This window comes from Argentina anserina, chromosome 6, assembly GCF_933775445.1.
Source record: "Argentina anserina chromosome 6, drPotAnse1.1, whole genome shotgun sequence".
Lineage (NCBI taxonomy): Eukaryota > Viridiplantae > Streptophyta > Magnoliopsida > Rosales > Rosaceae > Argentina > Argentina anserina.
In genome coordinates, this window is record NC_065877.1 from 22,292,245 (window position 1) to 22,309,988 (window position 17,744).

The 17,744-nt window shown below is 36.0% G+C and overlaps 3 protein-coding genes across 3 annotated transcripts; 2 read left to right on the forward strand and 1 right to left on the reverse strand.

The window, feature by feature from the left end:
• Positions 1 to 1,177: 1,177 nt before the first annotated feature.
• On the forward strand, positions 1,178 to 2,486 carry LOC126797073 (protein FAR-RED IMPAIRED RESPONSE 1-like). Its single transcript, XM_050523755.1, has 2 exons — positions 1,178 to 1,229; positions 1,318 to 2,486. The coding sequence occupies exons 1-2, from the start codon at positions 1,178 to 1,180 to the stop codon at positions 2,484 to 2,486; spliced, it is 1,221 nt and encodes a 406-aa protein (XP_050379712.1).
• A 66-nt stretch (positions 2,487 to 2,552) lies between these two features.
• On the forward strand, positions 2,553 to 3,931 carry LOC126797074 (protein FAR-RED ELONGATED HYPOCOTYL 3-like). The gene is made up of 3 exons (XM_050523756.1): positions 2,553 to 3,431; positions 3,617 to 3,757; positions 3,857 to 3,931. Exons 1-3 carry the CDS (start codon positions 2,553 to 2,555, stop codon positions 3,929 to 3,931), a joined length of 1,095 nt encoding a protein of 364 aa, XP_050379713.1.
• A 4,721-nt stretch (positions 3,932 to 8,652) lies between these two features.
• LOC126798825 (amino acid transporter AVT6E) lies at positions 8,653 to 10,884 on the reverse strand. Its single transcript, XM_050525889.1, has one exon. It carries the CDS (start codon positions 10,626 to 10,628, stop codon positions 9,162 to 9,164), a length of 1,467 nt encoding a protein of 488 aa, XP_050381846.1. The 5' UTR covers positions 10,629 to 10,884; the 3' UTR covers positions 8,653 to 9,161.
• Between the last annotated feature and the right edge of the window lie 6,860 nt (positions 10,885 to 17,744).

A 17,744-nucleotide genomic window follows, 5' to 3' on the forward strand; every position in this document is an offset into this window, starting at 1 on the left:
CGTTGGCCTATATTGCATGAGTGGAATTTAAGCACCTAATTACAATGATTAAGGACCTTTTGAAGTCATCAGTTTTACTCAATTTATTCAATAATTTTTTTTAACTCAAGACTCCTCGATCTAAAGTATTCAATTCACTAAAGTGGTTGTTGTGCCATTTCACATTTGATTAGTGATCATGAAATCTTGTACAAGCAAAATGTGAGGGATCGGATCTACTTTCCCTTAAAACACAATCTTGTAATGCTAAATGGACCACCAATTATTGAACCACCTATGGACCACCTGACGTGGCAACTGATGTGACATGCCTACATCAGCAAAATAGAATTTTTGGTTTTCATTATTTTTTGGTTTTTTTATTTCGAAATTCTTTTCTATTCCACTTTTTTATTTTCCTTATTTATCCATAAAACCCTATCTCTTTTTCTTATGTACGTACTTTTTCAAACCCTTTCTGTTATCCACTCAAGCAACAATCTTACTCATCCTCCCACCTCCTCATCGATTCTTCGTAATCTGAATATTTTGACTTTCTGAATCATAGCATATTTGCCTATTCTAAACGTGGTTAGTTTTCTTTCTTTTATTAAAAGATGTCAGGAATTTAGGTTTGCGGGAAAAAGTGGAAGTGAATTAGGGTTTTAATGTTTTTTCTTATGTCTTGCAAGGTTTCTCATTATACATGTAAACATCTTCAATTGTTCTTGTCCTCATAGCTGCGTTTTTTTTCATATATGAATGGTTAGGGTTTCCATGTTTCTTCTTATGATACGTTTCTTTTCATAGATAGATGCGATTCCTTTTTTCAAATCTGAATAATTAGGGTTTTGTTCCTTCTTATTTACATGAAACATAGCTGCGTTTAATTACACCCTTGCCTTCATCAACTGCTTTGTTCTATCATTAGATCAGACTTTTACCCAGCATCAAAGACCTACTACATATTCACATTCAATAGAAAAACATAAAAATTAAACCCTAATGATTTAATTGTAGTAAATAAGTACACATAAGATGAAATACACGGGTTGATCAAATTATGCATTTGTCCTCTAGTTACCGATCATAGATATTTGCACAAAGTGTCCATTTGTGATCATTCATGATATGATTACTTGTTATTGTACGTATTCACTATGTTTATATTATATTACTTGCTTTCAGGTGCTAAATAATGGAACAATTGTCAGACGAATCAGAGAACATTCCTCTCCTTAATGAACAAGGTATGTTATCTATACCAAAAAGTTTCTATCAATATACAGTCTTTTGTTTTAGTGGCACATTTGTGAAAATCATTTATATATGATCTAGGAACAGAAATAGATGATTCATCAAAGAGCTTAGACAATAATCAAGAAGAAGAGGGAAAAGACATAATGCAAGAGCCTAATGTTGAAATGAGTTTTAATTATATCGACGAGGCATTTGAATACTATAGGAAATATGGGAAGCAATCAGGATTCCCAGTCAAAAAGAGAACATCAAGAAAGGGAGATGATGGGAGTACAAGATATGTTACTATTTCATGTGGTAGAGCCGGGAAATTTAAAAGTACAACAAGTAACTCTCTAAAGCCTCGTCCAAGTGTGAAGACTGATTGTAATGCACTTATTAGACTTGGTAAATCCCCTGATGGAAAGTGGAAAATTAATTATGTAAAGCTTGAGCATAATCATGGTTTTAGTCCAAGAAAGTCTCGTTATTTCGTAGTCAATCGTGGATTAAGTTCATCAATCAAGAGGAGGCTTGAGTTGAATGATGTTGCTAAAATAGGGACAAACAAGAGTTACAACTCGATTGTTGTTGAAGCTCGGGGATATGAGAATGTACCATTTTTAGAAAAAGATGCTCGAAACCACATTGAAAAAATGAGGAGACTGCGGCTGAAGGAAGGTGATGCTAGTGCAGTTCAAACTTACTTTTTGGATATGCAAGCTAAGAATGTTAATTTCTTCTATGCCATTGATATAAATGAAAAGGGTCGACTGAGAAATTTGTTTTGGGCAGATGCAAGGAGTAGGGCAGCATACCATGAATTCGGTGATGTTATTACATTTGACACTACTTTTTTGACAAATAAGTATGAAATGCCTTTTGCTCCATTTGTGGGGGTTAATCATCATGGACAGTCGATATTGCTAGGATGTGGGTTGATTTCAAGTGAAGATAAAGAGACATTTGTTTGGTTATTCAAGTCTTGGCTAGCATGCATGTTTGGGAATGCTCTTGGTGGAATTATTACTGATCAAGATAGAGCTATGAGAAACGCCATTGAGATTGTCTTCCCAAATACTAGGCACCGTTGGTGCTTGTGGCATATACTAAAGAAACTTCCTGAAAAGTTAAAAGGATATGCAAAATATGAATCTATCTCGATAACCTTGTTAAACACAGTTTATAATTCATTATCTCGTATTGAGTTTGAGGAACGTTGGGATGAGATGATTAAGAAGTATGAGTTGCAGAAAAATGATTGGTAGGATGTCATGTTTGAGGAGAGAACTCGTTGGGTTCCAAGTTTTGTTAAAGATTGTTTTTGGGCAGGAATGTCTACCACACAAAGAAGTGAAAGTATGAATTCATTCTTTGATGGCCATGTCAATTCCAAGACTACCTTGAAACAATTTGTTGAGCAGTATGAAAATGCACTGAGAAGTAAGGTGGAGAAAGAAAACCATGAAGATTTTAAGTGTTTCTCATATAGTCTTCTTGGTGCAACTCATTATGACATGGAGGTACAAGCACACGATATTTACACAATTTCAAAGTTTAAAGAGTTTCGAGATGAATTAACTGGTAAAATGTATTGTGACTTCATTTTTGTTGAAGTGGATAACTCAGTTTCAGAGTACATAATTTCTGAAGATATCAAGGTTGGAGAGATGAAGAAAACTGTTCACTTTCAGGTTTCATTCAACGAAGAAAGTGATGATATTCACTGTAATTGTTGCCTCTTTCAGTTTAGAGGTATACTATGCAGACATGCGATATATGTTTTGATTCATCATAAGAAAACCATGATTCCTGACAAATATATCATGAGAAGATGGAGAAAGGATGTGAAGAGATGTCACACAATGGTTAAAATCAGTTATGGCGGATGGGATGCTAGACCTGACTCACAAAGGCTTGACAAAATGCAAAAGAACTTTGACGATATTAAGGAATTAGCGTATGATTCTGAAGATAAGTGTATGATAGTTTTGTCTTGCTTGAACAACCTAAAAGATGAAGTATCCAAACACGAGTCCAACACCATTGGCGCTTGTGGAGGTGTTGAACCAGTGCCTGGGTCACCTATCAATACTAATGGGTGCGAAGTTGATGGTATTTCAAATCCAAGTCAACACATACTTACTCCATTGGTTAAGAAGAGAAAAGGTCGGCCACCATCTAAAAGGAAGGTGTCTAAGGTAGAGGAAGAGGTAAGAAAGAAACAAAAAAGAGAACAAAAGAAGAAAAATGGTGAGACTAGTGCTAAAGAAGAATCTGGACGGAAGGTATGAGCTTATAATGATTAATTTCTTTTATTTATTATTTTAAAACAGAGGTTGAAGTTTGTTTGTCCAAGAATAATAATGTATCATGTATTGTTATTTTGTTTTTGTAGAGTTCAAGCACAGCAAGTCGCCGACCCTTAGAAAAGAATGACTTTGAGAAAGAACAAGAGAAAGGAGTCAAAAACAAACAAAATGGAAGGAGTAAGTCTGCAGCAAGCAAAAAGCAAAATAATGAAGGAGAAAGAATGAAGGTAAAATGTCTAGCTTTTATTTTGTAGTGTCAGATTGTAGTTTCTAAGCCTAAAAAATAGTTTTATCTTATGAAACATTGTGTCCTTATTTTTCTATAGGACATTTCAACCTCCACAAGTGGCAATACCAGAAGAGTTCGTATACCATCGAAAAGACTATTGGAAACGATTTGATGGAAAAAAATTGACTGAAGGTATATATGTGTTCAAGCTCTATTTAGTAAGTTATTTTTGTGTGAATGTTTTTGTATATAATGCTGTGAAATTGATTTGATGCAGGTAAACTAGGTGATCTTGTTTGATTACAACATTGACCAGGAGCAGAGCTTACATATTCCAATTGATCTTGCTAAAATTAATGTTTTTTTTTTTACATTTTCTTTTGTGTCTTATATCCCAGTTGAAAGATTTTTGTCTCACATTGTAGTAGAGATTTCTTTCATGTTTTTTTTTGTCTTTTTTATTCACATAACAACTTTTGCCATATGAAACATAAGGATTTTGTAAGTAACATGAGACACTGAGTATTGAGTATGTATATGCATTTTTGCATTGAATAAAATAAGTTTGCAACCTGTCAAAAAATGAATTAAGAAGCATAAATAAGATCATGCTGCAATACAAGGTGTATATTGTATGACTCATATTGTCTAATGGCTTTTGGTACCAAATCCTACACGTCCTAAGAGCTTATTGCTAACATTAGAATGTCATCAACCAAAACTCTAAACATATCTAGTTCATGGTCTATATTCATGTCTAGCTGCACCGTTTCAAGGTAGGCACTCTATATAGTGACATCTTCCGCAGTCTTAAGTCCTTAATCTAATCCCACTTCCCTTCGAATATTATGGATCATTGAGTATATATGTATGTCTTTAAATGATAAATTTTCATTCAATCGTGCAATAAATTGATTAAAGTTTTGAAGTCAAATTGATTAAGGTTCCACAAAAGATATGATACATGCCCAACCAAGTTTTGGCTGATTACAAGATATAATTCTTGTAACAGTGCTTGTGAACTCATAAACTAATTAACTGAGAAAGAGATGATCGATAAAAGCTAAGCGAAGAGGTTAAGAGTATGATACTCATAACGAAGTCTTTGAGAAATTAAAAAACGCAACTATGAGTATGACAGTAATAAGTAAAGAGTATGTTTCTCAAAACCTAACCCTTTGAGAAACAAAAAAAATCCCAATTCAATTCCAGTTCTGATCCGTCAAAACCTAAAGTTCAAACATGTTATGAAAAAGAAAAAAAACAAACTTTTAGAATAGATAAAAGTATTCGTTAAAATTCTAAAATCAAATTGGGAATTCGATCAACTAGAAGGTGGGTGGGGGGGGGGGAGGGGGGATGAATCGTTGAGAGGAGAACATGGGGTGTAGAACAACGTCTGTTGAAGCAGATAATTTTGTATTGTTTGAAATGATGAATAAGATATAAAGAGATAGGGTTTTATGAATAAATAAGGAAAATAAAAAAGTGGAATAGAAAAGAATTTCGAAATAAAAAACCAAAGAATAATGAAAACTAAAAATTCTATTTTGCTGGCATGCCACATCAGCTGCCACGTCAGGTGGTCCATAGGTGGTTCAATAATTGGTGGTCCATTTAGCATTACTCTAACTCATGTAAGAATCATCAGGTGACACAATATTACTGCAGTAGGCTTTGTCAGTATCTGCTATATATCAGTAATTATCTGCTATCCATGACTATTAATATCCAGAATTTGCAGGAACATATATGAGATTAATAATTTAATCAAAAATACGAATGGTGCGGCTATTGCTACCCTACTAACTTCTTTGTTCACCCCATAAAGATTTCATACTAAAAGACTATTACCCAAGTGCAAAATAACTATTAAGTACACTATTTTTTTAAATACATAATGAATATAAATAATGAATTAATTATATGTATACAAAAAAAACTTAATTTTTCATGAAATATTAATCTTTTCCACCCAATCTAAAAACATTTCTCTCTATTCATTGAAAATTTTCATCTTTTTTGTTCGATATTCATATGATATTCGTTATTCAAATCATAAATCATTATTGTTAACTTCTAATATCTTTATAATACCTGGTGAACATCACAAATAAAAATTCTAACACCAAAATCAATCTTTTTTCATTGCTCAAAGTTGATAATCTATAATTTTTTTTTCACAACTCAAAGTTGTTAATCTATGAATTTTGTGGCAATTATATTAGATAAACACTTAATTTTTAGAATAAATTAAAAAGAAATATATCATTAAGAAAAAAAAATGAATCAGATTATGATTCTAGTTGGAAATTGTATGATTCCTTTTATATTGCTGTAAATTAATTGAAAGATTGTATCTGAAAATTATCTTTTTCAATTTAATATGTCATATAAGGACAGTTTTGAAAAACAAATCGGTGAAAGCAAATTTAATATTAAATTTAAAATATTGAGTGAAATGAGTAGAGGGTGTGAACAAAGTAGATAGTGGGGTAAATTAATTGAAAGATTGTTTCTAAAAATTATCTTTTTCAATTTAATATGTCATATAAGGACTGTTTTAGAAAAAAAAAGTCGGTGAAAGTAAATTTAATATTAAATTTAAAATATGGGGTGAAATAAGTAGAGGGGGTGAACAAAGTATATAATGGGGTGACGAATATATATATATATGTGTGTGTGTTTTTTTATTGTTTGAATCCTTATATATATGCTGTGTGACGAATTAGTATCTTATATATCTATGCAGAGGTAATAATCTCGACCTCAAAAAAAAAAAAATAGCCGCACCCAAACACGAAATACATAAGATAATTCTTCCATTTCTTTTGCTCTTTCCATTAGCTTACACGTTGAGCTATGGTCATATTGGACCATAATCTACAATGAGACAAATATAACTATGCTCTAACAAGTTTATGATTTCATGTTAATTAAGTAGTTGAATAAGTTGAATATATGATTTCAAATCTTCATATATCGATGCTTTCCTGCTCGATCTACATGCAGAGAACTTCTTTTTGCAAAGTCACAGCTTGAAAGAAGTTTTAGAGTCAAAATGTACCTTCTCTTAATTATATTAGTCCTAAAATCATATTTATAGACTATATACTAAATAAAGTGCCTAATAAAGTCAGTCATAGTGTGTAAAAGTACGCAGCTTTGGTCGGCTGTCTTTAGTAGACATTCTTCCTTTAACAATCCTCAGATATTGCTAAACAAACGAAAAAGAATATAAACAAGAAGCCACTAATTCAATCTTAAATATTCATTAAACATGGACAAAGGTTTTGAGATTTGGCTCCAACAAACCAGTGACTAATCAAAAGGTTCAAAATAAACAATGCCTGAATTCACATGCCCCTATATCGATTACAATTTGGACTAGCAGAGGTTCACGAGGCCATGCATCAGAGTGGAGCACTAATGCACTATTTCCATGTGAAGGAGAGATATTCTGTTCTAAGGAGGATTTGTATTTTTCTTGATGATTAAGAGCAACTGGAGTTTTCTGGTACAGACAAATAAAAAGGAGAATCCTATCTGATAATCTGATTAATTAATTCTGATCCATTTAGATGAGATTGAAAATCCCATCAATCTAATTATTTATTCGTGTATGTTATGATTTTATCTATTGATGGATTATGTTACAAAGTGAGGTCCATAATTTGATATCACATGTTCATCAAACTAATAGAGAAATAGTAAGAATCTTGTTTCAGAGTGAAAAAGAGATACACATTTATCTCAAAGCAGTAGAAGAAGTTGGTGACAATAGACATTTACTTTTTATACTTTTAATTGCTTTTATCTGAATTCACTGATTCTTTGTTCTCATTGCAACTCTTGTTTGTCATCTTCACAAATCACAAGTTTTTCAAATTACAATTTAATCGAGCCATTTCAGTGTTCCTGTCGAATAGTATATTTCTTTTTAAAATGACTGTTTGTGGCTGCCCTCAACGAAGGACTAATAAAACAATGGGAAGCTGAGTTATTTGTATTTTGATAGGGTGTAATGTCTCTACCTCGTTAGACTCGGAGATTCTGGAATAATGAATCCATTTGATCAAAATTAAGTTTTCTAGCAATCTTAGATAATGGAGGAGTAGCACTTCCGTTCCATCATTGTTCATGTAATGGTTTTTCTCCTTGGAGAACCCTAAGCATTTGAATTATGTAGGTGGAACCAGATTCTATCATATAAGAAGCACTCTTGGCGTTCTTGGTGCCCATAAGATCCTTCACTGAACTTGGCCAGAAGGCACCCTAAATGGCTTGCAGTTTAGAACAAATATCTGGAACTTATCATATATGTAGGCTTCTAATAGAATCTGGGAGAAAATACCGGAGGGTAAATGATACAAAAAAAGGGACTGACAAAAGAAACAGAAATTGATTGCATATATTTCCAGCATGAGTTCATTTTGCTCTTGACGATGAGGCAGACGAGCTGCAAAAGGGCGGCATTCTCTACCACAGCGAGAACTGAAAAGTTCGCTGTTTACTCGGGATCTTGCAGGCATCAAATGCATGTCTGAGATGCCCTGCAGCGGCAATTGGAAGCACTGGTTCCAACTAAATGGAACAAGGCTACCATATTAGCAAAGAGGGCACATGGATCTCTTCACATACAAATTTGAATAGGCCCTTGTTTCTATTGAAGCTCTAGAATTCATATGAAAAACACTTACAGATGTGAAAGTACATAATGATTAATGAATATGGTTGAAAGGAGGGAATTCCACCATTTATCTGAACTGTTATGGTAACAGTTCTGTCCTGTTGAAAAAGGACTTATACTGTCCTGACAGTTTTAAACTCCAGAAAACAATAGATGACAATATAGCCACAATATAAACAACTATAACTTGTTTGAACCAAAGTGTGTAATAACATAGTATTATCAAAAATTGAGGATTACAAACTAGTGTGAGAACAAAGTATCACTTAGAAAACAGCATATTGCTGATCATAGAGTTACAACAGCATCTCATGTGGGAGAAGAAGAATGAAGAGAAAGAAGGAACAAGGGACCAAGAAACACTTTTGTGAATAGTTTTGAAATCAATTGTATACCCACAAGTGGAAGAAATGACTAATATTTGTAGTTTCCTCTCAAAAAGTCCTTGAGCACTGATTAACACTACTTATCTGAGTTCCTTATCAGTATTAAATAGCAATGAAACCAGAACAACAATCCACCCTTCCAGCCTTTTCAGATTTGTCTTCCTACCTTATAACTTCCTGATCAAGGGGCCTACTCACAATCACTTGCATTTGACTGTTAAGTATCAGCTAGGCAGCACTGGCATATCTCCCTGCGACAATCTTTGCATAAGCAGAAGCAATTTTGTTCATAAGCAGAAGCAAACTTCAAATCTCAACAGCAAGGATCATTCAGATTTGCTACTGAGGCTATAAATATTCCCAACTACTCCAACCACGCTGACTGATATTGCCATTACCAACATGAACCATGACACGAGCTTCTCTGCAAAGCTTAAATCCTCCCCTTTCTGACTTAACTTAATTGCAATGAGAGAAGGGAATATAAATCCCAATGACACAGCTGTTGTTGCCCCTGTAAATTTGAAAGCTGTCCAAATGTTGGGAATCATGGTAGATCCTAGATAGATAAGGGCCAGCAGGACCACCGTTAATATAAGACACCTCTTTCTACTCTCTGATAGTGGTGCTGATCCCTCAAACACCAATGCATCCACAGTTTGTCTCAACGAGAAATGTACAACAGGGAATACAAGAAGCAAATGAAAAATGTAACCAACTCTGACAATGTAATTCAGTGCTGAGCTGTAACGGATCCCAAGGTCCTTATCAAAGTTAGTCAGCACATCAGATTCTGTATCCTTTCCAAAGAGCAGATAGCCAGATATGGCTGTCAAAGAATAGACCACAATGCAAAGAATAGTTGTGATCCTTCCAACCCGGTTCATCTTCTGAGGAGACCGTCCTTCAAGCTCATTATATATAGGTTGAACATTAAAATGGCAAACATAAGCATTGGTCATGATAGGAATCACCACAAGCAAATCTAAGATGGCCTTCTTCGACCCAAAATCTGGTGACATCCTAGGAGAGTCTGTTTTTCCTTCAGCAAGCTTAATAAAAGCTATAGCACAAGCAACGACAACAAACACAACTGCAAGAGCTACAGAAGCAGCTGAAGTGATGCTTAAAGAATCAATCTTGTCTAATGCACAAAGGGGAGCTAAGAAAACCACCAACATAAACAAAATCAGTAGCCTTCTATGATCCCAAACTCCATGCCCCAACCACTGATCGAAAACCCCCATATGATGAAGTGAACCCGACATAACATCCCCCATAATGATCAAATACACCACCAACACGCCTGCATTGTTGACAATGATGCAAATCTCCGAGACTATCCTCGCGGGTCTTCCCAATGCGTACTGCACAACCTCCCCATAGGATGAAGCCTTTGACAAAACCGAAAACCTCACCAACAATTCGACACTAACTTCAGACAAAAGACCCATCAAAATTATCAAAATAAACCCCCAAACTACACCAAGGACTTTCATGGTGGCAGGCAGAGCCATAATCCCAGCCCCAATGATGGTAGTGGTGAGATTAAACACCGCCCCGGAGATTCCAGACCCATCAGGCTTAGACCCATCAACAACAAGGGGATAATTCCCACCATCATAATTAAGATTATCATCAAAATCATCCCCATCATCTATAATGAAGTCATCCTCATGATAGGCGTTGAAACTTGCATGGGATTTGGAAGCAAGTCTCGGGCTTCCAGTGTCATATTGAGATTGCAATTCTAAATATGAGTTCTTGCGAATAGCTGAATAGTTACTATCCATATTATATGATAACGAACGAATCAGATCTGAGAGAAAGGGGGAAACTTACAGGAGGTTTGGAACAGGGAAACCCAAAAAAGATTTGAGCTTCCTGATGTTATGATCTGGGTCTGAAATTCAGAAATAGATCTCAAAGGTCAACAAGTTGTGCTTCTTGTGTTCCCCTGTTCGAACAAGTTGTGTCCAATGGGGAGAGGAAAGAGGTGGAAGTAAATAAGGTTTGTGTATTGGTCTGAATTTCAAACGTGGACTTCCCCGCCGTGAATTTTGGTTTCTTGTTTTTGTGAAAGAGTCTTTTCTTCTGTGCAACTTACTTCTTCAGTTCTTCGTCTTCATTGGTGGCTTCTCCTTGTATAGTACTATAGTTTAATCCATAGGGAATATGTCACTTTTTCTTTTTTGGTTTTTTTTTTTTATGCTGAAAGTTAGATGAGAATGTGAAATATCAGAAGGTAGAATGAAAACAAGTGGGGTTTTTTTTTGGTAGAAACATTTGTGTTTAAGATATGTGTTTTTTTCTAAAGTCTTAAGGTTTCGACGGCAATTTCATCGAGATTATGATGTTGTGTCTAAAGCTCCAAAGTCCAAACGTAGTGTCTACTACTGTCTAGCACATATGCCACCTACAGCTTGTTTTACTTATTGTTGTGATGGTGACTGAATTTTGAGTTTTTTTTTTGAATTTTTATAAAAAAATCACATTTGACATGTGAAATAAGAAAAAAGTCACATAAGATGAGGAAATTAGAAAAAAATCCTAATTCTAAAACCATTACAGCGTTACCCCCAAATTTTCACACAAATTACAGCCAATGCCATTGTCTCTTTGTTTTCTCACTATTATGAAATCCACAGATCTTCACCGTACCAACAGTCCAGCACCATGTGCAGAGACTCGGCGACTTCATCGAGGTCACGGCCTAGGTACTACGACGACTACGAGGATGAGGACTGGACATGGAACACTAAACGAGGCTGAGGCGCGGAGACGACGACGTCAGAGGGACAAGTTCAGAGGCGCGAGGACGAGTTCGGAGGTGCGGGTACGAATTCGGAGGTGCTGGGAGGAGATCGGAGGCGCGGGGACGACAACATTGGAGGTGCGGGGACGACAACATCGAAGGCGCGGGGACGAGTTCGGAGGTGCGGGGAGGAGATCGGAGCCATGGGGACGACGTCGGAGAGCGCGGGTTCAAACTCTGAGCCACAGTGGCATAAAGATACGCGAGGACAGAGCTGATCTCCGATCTGGTGGAGTTTATCACGGTGGAGTGGGATGTGGTGATGTTGTTGTTGCTGGAAAAATCTAAGACGGAGAACATGGTAATATGGTGCCCATATCATTTTTATGGGTGCCCAAATAAGATTTTTTAGGCTCTTTTTTTTTCAGAATAGTGTTGTCACACTAGCTATCACACTAACTTTCTGCTGTGACAGGTAGTGTGATAAGAGGTGTGATAGGCAGTGTGATAACTATTATGATAGGCACATCACATTAATGTCGATATTTGGATTGTATGAGTTGATTTAAGAAGTTCAAGATCACATAATAATAAACAAATGTACGTTATTCTAGTCCTTCTTCTTCTTCTTCTTCTTCTTCTAGTCACAACAGTCACATAAAATGTTGTGACATGAGGTGTGATAGAAAGTGTGACTGCAACAGTGGTTGTGATAGGTAGTGGGACAATGGTTGTGACATGTATATAGTGTGATAGGGTTTGTGACAGGTAGTGTGATATGCGTTGTGACAGGGGTTGTGAGTTGTGACAGGTGTTGTGACATGTAGTGTGATATTGGTTGTGACAGAGGTTGTGACAGGTAGTGTGACAAGAGTTGTGACAGGGGTGTGATAGTGGTTGTGACAGGTAGTGTGATAGAAGTTGTGACATGGGTTGTGACAGGTAGTGTGACAGGGGTTGTGACAGGGGTTGTGACAAGGGTTGTGACAGGGGCAATGTGTGTGACAATAGGTGTGACAGTTAGTATAATAGGTACTGTGATAGTGATTGTGACAGGTAGTGTGACAGAGGTTGTGACAGTTAGTGTAAATAAATAGTGTGATAGCTTCTGTGACAGTGGGTGTGATAGCGGTTATGACAGTAGGTGCGCCAGTTAGTGTAAGAGGTAGTGTGACAGTGTCTATGACAGTGGTTGTGAAAGTAGGTGTGACATGCCGAGAGGAAATATGGAAATATGTAAAATGTTGTTAAAATTCAAATTAGATTGGTATAAGTATGCTCAGAATGAAGAGAATAGTTAAAATTAGGAAACTTTGAACTTCGGTTTCGCTGGAATTGCTTGGATCACCGCCATCGATGGCAGCAACATTTTGCGATGGTTGTTGCGCCTTGGACGATTGGTCGATTCGGAGTAGATAGTATATCAAATGAAATAGAGGAGCGACATCTTTCTAACGTACCAATTTTATCAAAATCTATCGCCGGACGGGAAAGTTATGGCCGAAATTAGAAGAAAAAAAGTGAGAAAATGAAAAACAGTCCAGAAAATATTTTTTAAGTTACTTTTCTCTAATTTTGTTGACATTTTTGTAATTTCCAGTTAAATATGATGACATTTTTATAATTAATTTATAAATAGTGACATTTTTCTAATATAAGTTGGGAGATGATACATTTTTATATTTTGTTTTTTTTGTTTTAGAGGTGAAAACGAGAGGGTCTCAATTTTTTTTTTTGAAGTTACGAGAGGGTCTCATTGTTGATGGTTGACATAATTTGTAATCTTTAATTATTATGCGAAGTTTCCAAGACTCGTGAGGCCGTTGTCTCACATATTGGCCAAAGTTTTATTCACGGTCTGGTTTTAAAGCGCTAGATAGACCGGGGAGGAATTGAGGACCTGGTGCCCATACATGGAGCATTCTGTTATGCACCCCCATACATTTTAGGCAAGGGTTTAGAAGGTGGAAGAATTTAGGACCGTGAGGAATTTAAGGCCGTGGTTTTCTTTCCTCGTTTGTACGTTTGAATAAAGCTGACACTGATTGACAAAAAAAAATAAAGCTGACACTGCCTTGATCATTAAATTTTTCGTTCCGATTCCTCTATTTCTTCATGGGCCCTGTCTCGCCCTTCATGGGTGCTATTTCACCTGTTGCGGGTGTCATCTCCGTTGTCTAGTTTCGGAGGAGTTTGGGCTTGTCATGATTTCTGAAGTTTAGGCGGTATGTTCAGTCGATTTTGTCTACAGTTTAAGACTTGTTCTAACTTGATGTTTTTTATTGTTTCGTGTCTATTTAATCTTTTCAGACTGTTTTCTCTTTTCTTGTTGGAGTTTGTCAATCTGCTCTTAACCTAAGTCTTTAACCTGAGTCCGGCTTTTTGTTTAATTTGGATTCTTTGATTTCTTTCCAAACTAGTATTTTTTTTTCTTTTAGACAAATACAACATTACAGCCCAAATATCAGCCGCTATAAGCCCAACTTTGACGAACGGTCAAACCCATTTTGTCAATTCATTTTGGGCCCAACTTCATCACCAGTCAGTTTGTCACGTACGAACCGGTATATCATCAACAGTGTAATCAATTCATTAAGAAAATACAAATTCTGATCCTCTGTTCTGTTTTGACTGGTTTCCATTATTTACTTTAATTAGTCGGTCTTAGCCTCTTACGCGCATCTTGTACGAAATACAATACCAAGATTTCCAAATCCAAACACCATGAGGAGAGATAAAGAAGAGAAAGGGTCTTAATCACACACCATATTTTGTCCTTTGTTGTATACATTTCTCATTTCTGGTCCAAATTATTCACCCAATAGGCCTATCTCTTTCAACAATGACCTTTTCTTTTCCCTATTTTTCGCATTATTGTCCTCCAACCTAAGCTGAAATGATAAATGCCCCATATCATAATATTCCATTTCATGCATGAGAAATGATAAATTGTTCAAAGGAGAAAAGGAAAGATAAATTGTATGACAACTTACAACAAAGTTTTTGGCTCTTTTTCGTATCGATGATATGGATAGATAGGAATTAGGAAAAACTGGCGGTAGGCCTCATCATTTAGCTCGCGATCCAATAAGTCTACGGAGGTCCGCAATCCCCATGAGCTTTTACCTCGTCTGATCCGCAAGAAAACCCGCTTTCGTGAGTAGAGGATTGTGCTTAATTTAAAGGTGTGAAACCCGGCTCGGCCCGTAAAAGCCCGCCAAGTAATAAAAAATTATACATACATATTTTATAATTATACATATATCAACTATATATGTCCATAGTACTAGATTTAAAAATTTTGTGACCTTTATATTATAACTTTATACTAGATTTAAAATAAAATTGTAGCATTATGAAGCAACTATATGAAGTAAACTTCTCAAGATCAATCGACACCAGCCGATGTGATCGGTATATATATTTAGTGACCCTGTAAAAAATTTATCCAATTCGAACCTCATCTGACCGTCGGAATTTCCGGTAAACCAAAAACACCACTAATCTGTCATAAGAGATTACCCATTACAAAGATTCGAAAGCCGAATGCCGAAAACTGTTTGCATATTTGAAATCACTTAATTTTTTCCACCGATCGTGCGGGTCGCACCGAGGAAACCCATTTAGCAAAACCCCGGTCAATAGGGTTTTAATATGTCACAACGTCTCTTTTTTAGTTGACGGTAGGTACGAACGGTCAAAACAGACGAAATTTTTACGTAGTCCCTAAATATATAGACATATCACATATGCTGGTGTTGATTGAACATACTTCGAACTTGAGTTATCGATCGCCAAAGTATCCACTAATGTATCATAACTTTTATATTAGGTTTAGAATAAAACTATAACATTATGAAACGACTATATGAAGCAAACTTCCCAGGAACGATCGACACTAGCCGTTGTGATCAGTATATATATTTTGTGACTCTGTAAAAAATTCATCCAATTCGGACCTCGTTTGACCGTCGAAATTTTCGGTAAACCAAAAACACCACTAATATGCCCTAAAAGATGACCCATTACCTAGATGCGAACGCCAAAAGACGTTTGCATATCTAAAATCACCTAAGTTTTTACCAATTGTGCGATGTCGAATCGAGGACTCATTTAGAAAAGCCCCGGTCAATGTGGTTTTAATATGTCAAAACGCCTCTTTTTTTGTTGATCGTAGGTACGGACGGTCAAACCATGTCCAAAACATACGAAATTTTTACGGGGTCCCTAAATATATATACCGATCACATCTACTGGTATCGATCGACAAGATTTAGAAACTAGAATTTATTTATACTTTTTTTAGGAATGTTTTTCAAGAATCCTTTTATTGTTTTGAAGACATGAATTTGGTTTTAGGCTTTCAGAAACCCCAAGCCCAGCTCTTTTCTTCTTTTAAAATTCAAGTCCCGAGCCCAATGCATCATCCCAACTCTCTTTTATGTCCAACAACACAATAGTCTCTCATTCTTTCTCAGTATCTCAGTTTGGGTTAGATTTGTTTCTCATTTGGACTTAGTTTGTTCCTCATTTGGATTTAGATTTGTTCCTCATTCCCTAGTGGTTTGTATTAATTGATATTTTATTTTAATAGATTGAATCAAGCAGAGGAATTAGCCTCCAACTTGGTTGGGTTCCAAACCCTTAAATAAGAGTATTGTGTTTTTTTCTTAATACAAACTTGCAAGGCCCAGCCCGCAAAAACCCGCAAGACATGCTTTAGATAGACAGGCTTGGATCTTCCTATTTGTGAAAATACACGGCCCGTCACTTATCTAAATGTACTAAGGCCCGGCCCGACCCATTGACGAGCCCTAGGTGGCACCATATAATATGAAATTAAACGAATGGATGAGGTTGTGAGATTGGTGATAGGGGAGAAAATCAAAATTGAATGGGGAACAAAAATTATTCCAATGTAAGTGAATGATTCATCACTGAATACTATGAATCGAGTGACACCGACCCCGTCACAGCCATCCATAAGTACTTTAACCAGCATTAACATCAACATTAAACACTAACTCTGTTACACAAATCCGTTGTTTTTTTCACTACGAAAACAAAAGCTTATAGAGAAGACCCCCCCCCCCCCCCCCCCCCCCCGCCCAGAGCAACTTGTGCTCCAAAGACGTCAAAGTTGATAGCAGAAAAAACACAACTAGGATACGAGGAATCCAAATATGTAGGAGAAACAAATTATGGCCAACACAAGCTAAGATATTAGCAACAAAATTAACTTTGCAGTAGACGTGAGTAAACTTGATGTCTTCAAACTCCTTTACAATATGCTTAATATCTTCAATGATTGGAATAAGCCTCCATCTGGTAAATTCGTCCTTACATGGAAATAAAAAAGACACCATTGTTGGTGCCGCCTTCCAAAACATACAATAGGTCGAGCATTCATTTGGAGTCGATAGTACTAATCGAGATAACTGATAACAACCAATCAATCTGCATGTCTAGAGAAGTCATGAAAGTAATGGGAACTCAATAAATTTTTGGATTTCGTTAGGGGGATTAAGAAGTTTATGGAGAAGTTTGACAATGGATATTCTGAGTTTTGACTCATTTTCACAAATCTAAGTTTTTTCCAACTTGATTTAATTTCCGATGACGACCGCAATAAGAAATTGTCTAGACCTTTGACAACCAGCATTAGCTTCCTCTTAGAGATGTGAAGTAGGAGCTTCAATTCTCTTGTCCAAATTGCCGATAATGGTGTTAGAATGACGCCCAAAAGCGTTTTTGGGTTTCAAATCAGGTTTCCAACATTATTGCATCATCTCAATGGTGTTAAAAGTTTCTTCACAATATTTTGAACCGTTGTATATTATTTGTTTGTTTAGATGAGAATTGAACGTCCACAACTTTAACGTTTTCCTTCAATTCATACTTTTGGATGACATTTGATTTCGACTCAGAGAAAAAAGTTGGGGTTTCACTAAGCTTTATGCCTTTACATAACATATGCTTGGTTTCCACTTTCCAGATTAATGTCGGACATAAGTCTCGAGATAATTTTTTTATTTCTTTTTTATTGAGGGAAAAAAATTCTTGGTCAAAATTCACTAACCAATTTCAAGCAAACGGTGGGCGTAGATCCGTTGGAACATGTGCAAGTCAAATGGGTGATTCAAGTAAACTCAGG

Bases quoted from the DNA above. Each gene is read 5' to 3' on its own strand.
- LOC126797073 (XM_050523755.1), top strand. From the start codon at position 1,178: ATGGAACAATTGTCAGACGAATCAGAGAACATTCCTCTCCTTAATGAA. The intron at 1,230-1,317 runs GTATGTTATCTA...TATATGATCTAG, and splicing joins TCCTCTCCTTAATGAACAAG to GAACAGAAATAGATGATTCA.
- LOC126797074 (XM_050523756.1), top strand. From the start codon at position 2,553: ATGTCTACCACACAAAGAAGTGAAAGTATGAATTCATTCTTTGATGGC. The intron at 3,432-3,616 runs GTAAGAAAGAAA...TTGTTTTTGTAG, and splicing joins TGTCTAAGGTAGAGGAAGAG to AGTTCAAGCACAGCAAGTCG. The intron at 3,758-3,856 runs GTAAAATGTCTA...ATTTTTCTATAG, and splicing joins ATGAAGGAGAAAGAATGAAG to GACATTTCAACCTCCACAAG.
- LOC126798825 (XM_050525889.1), bottom strand. From the start codon at position 10,628: ATGGATAGTAACTATTCAGCTATTCGCAAGAACTCATATTTAGAATTG.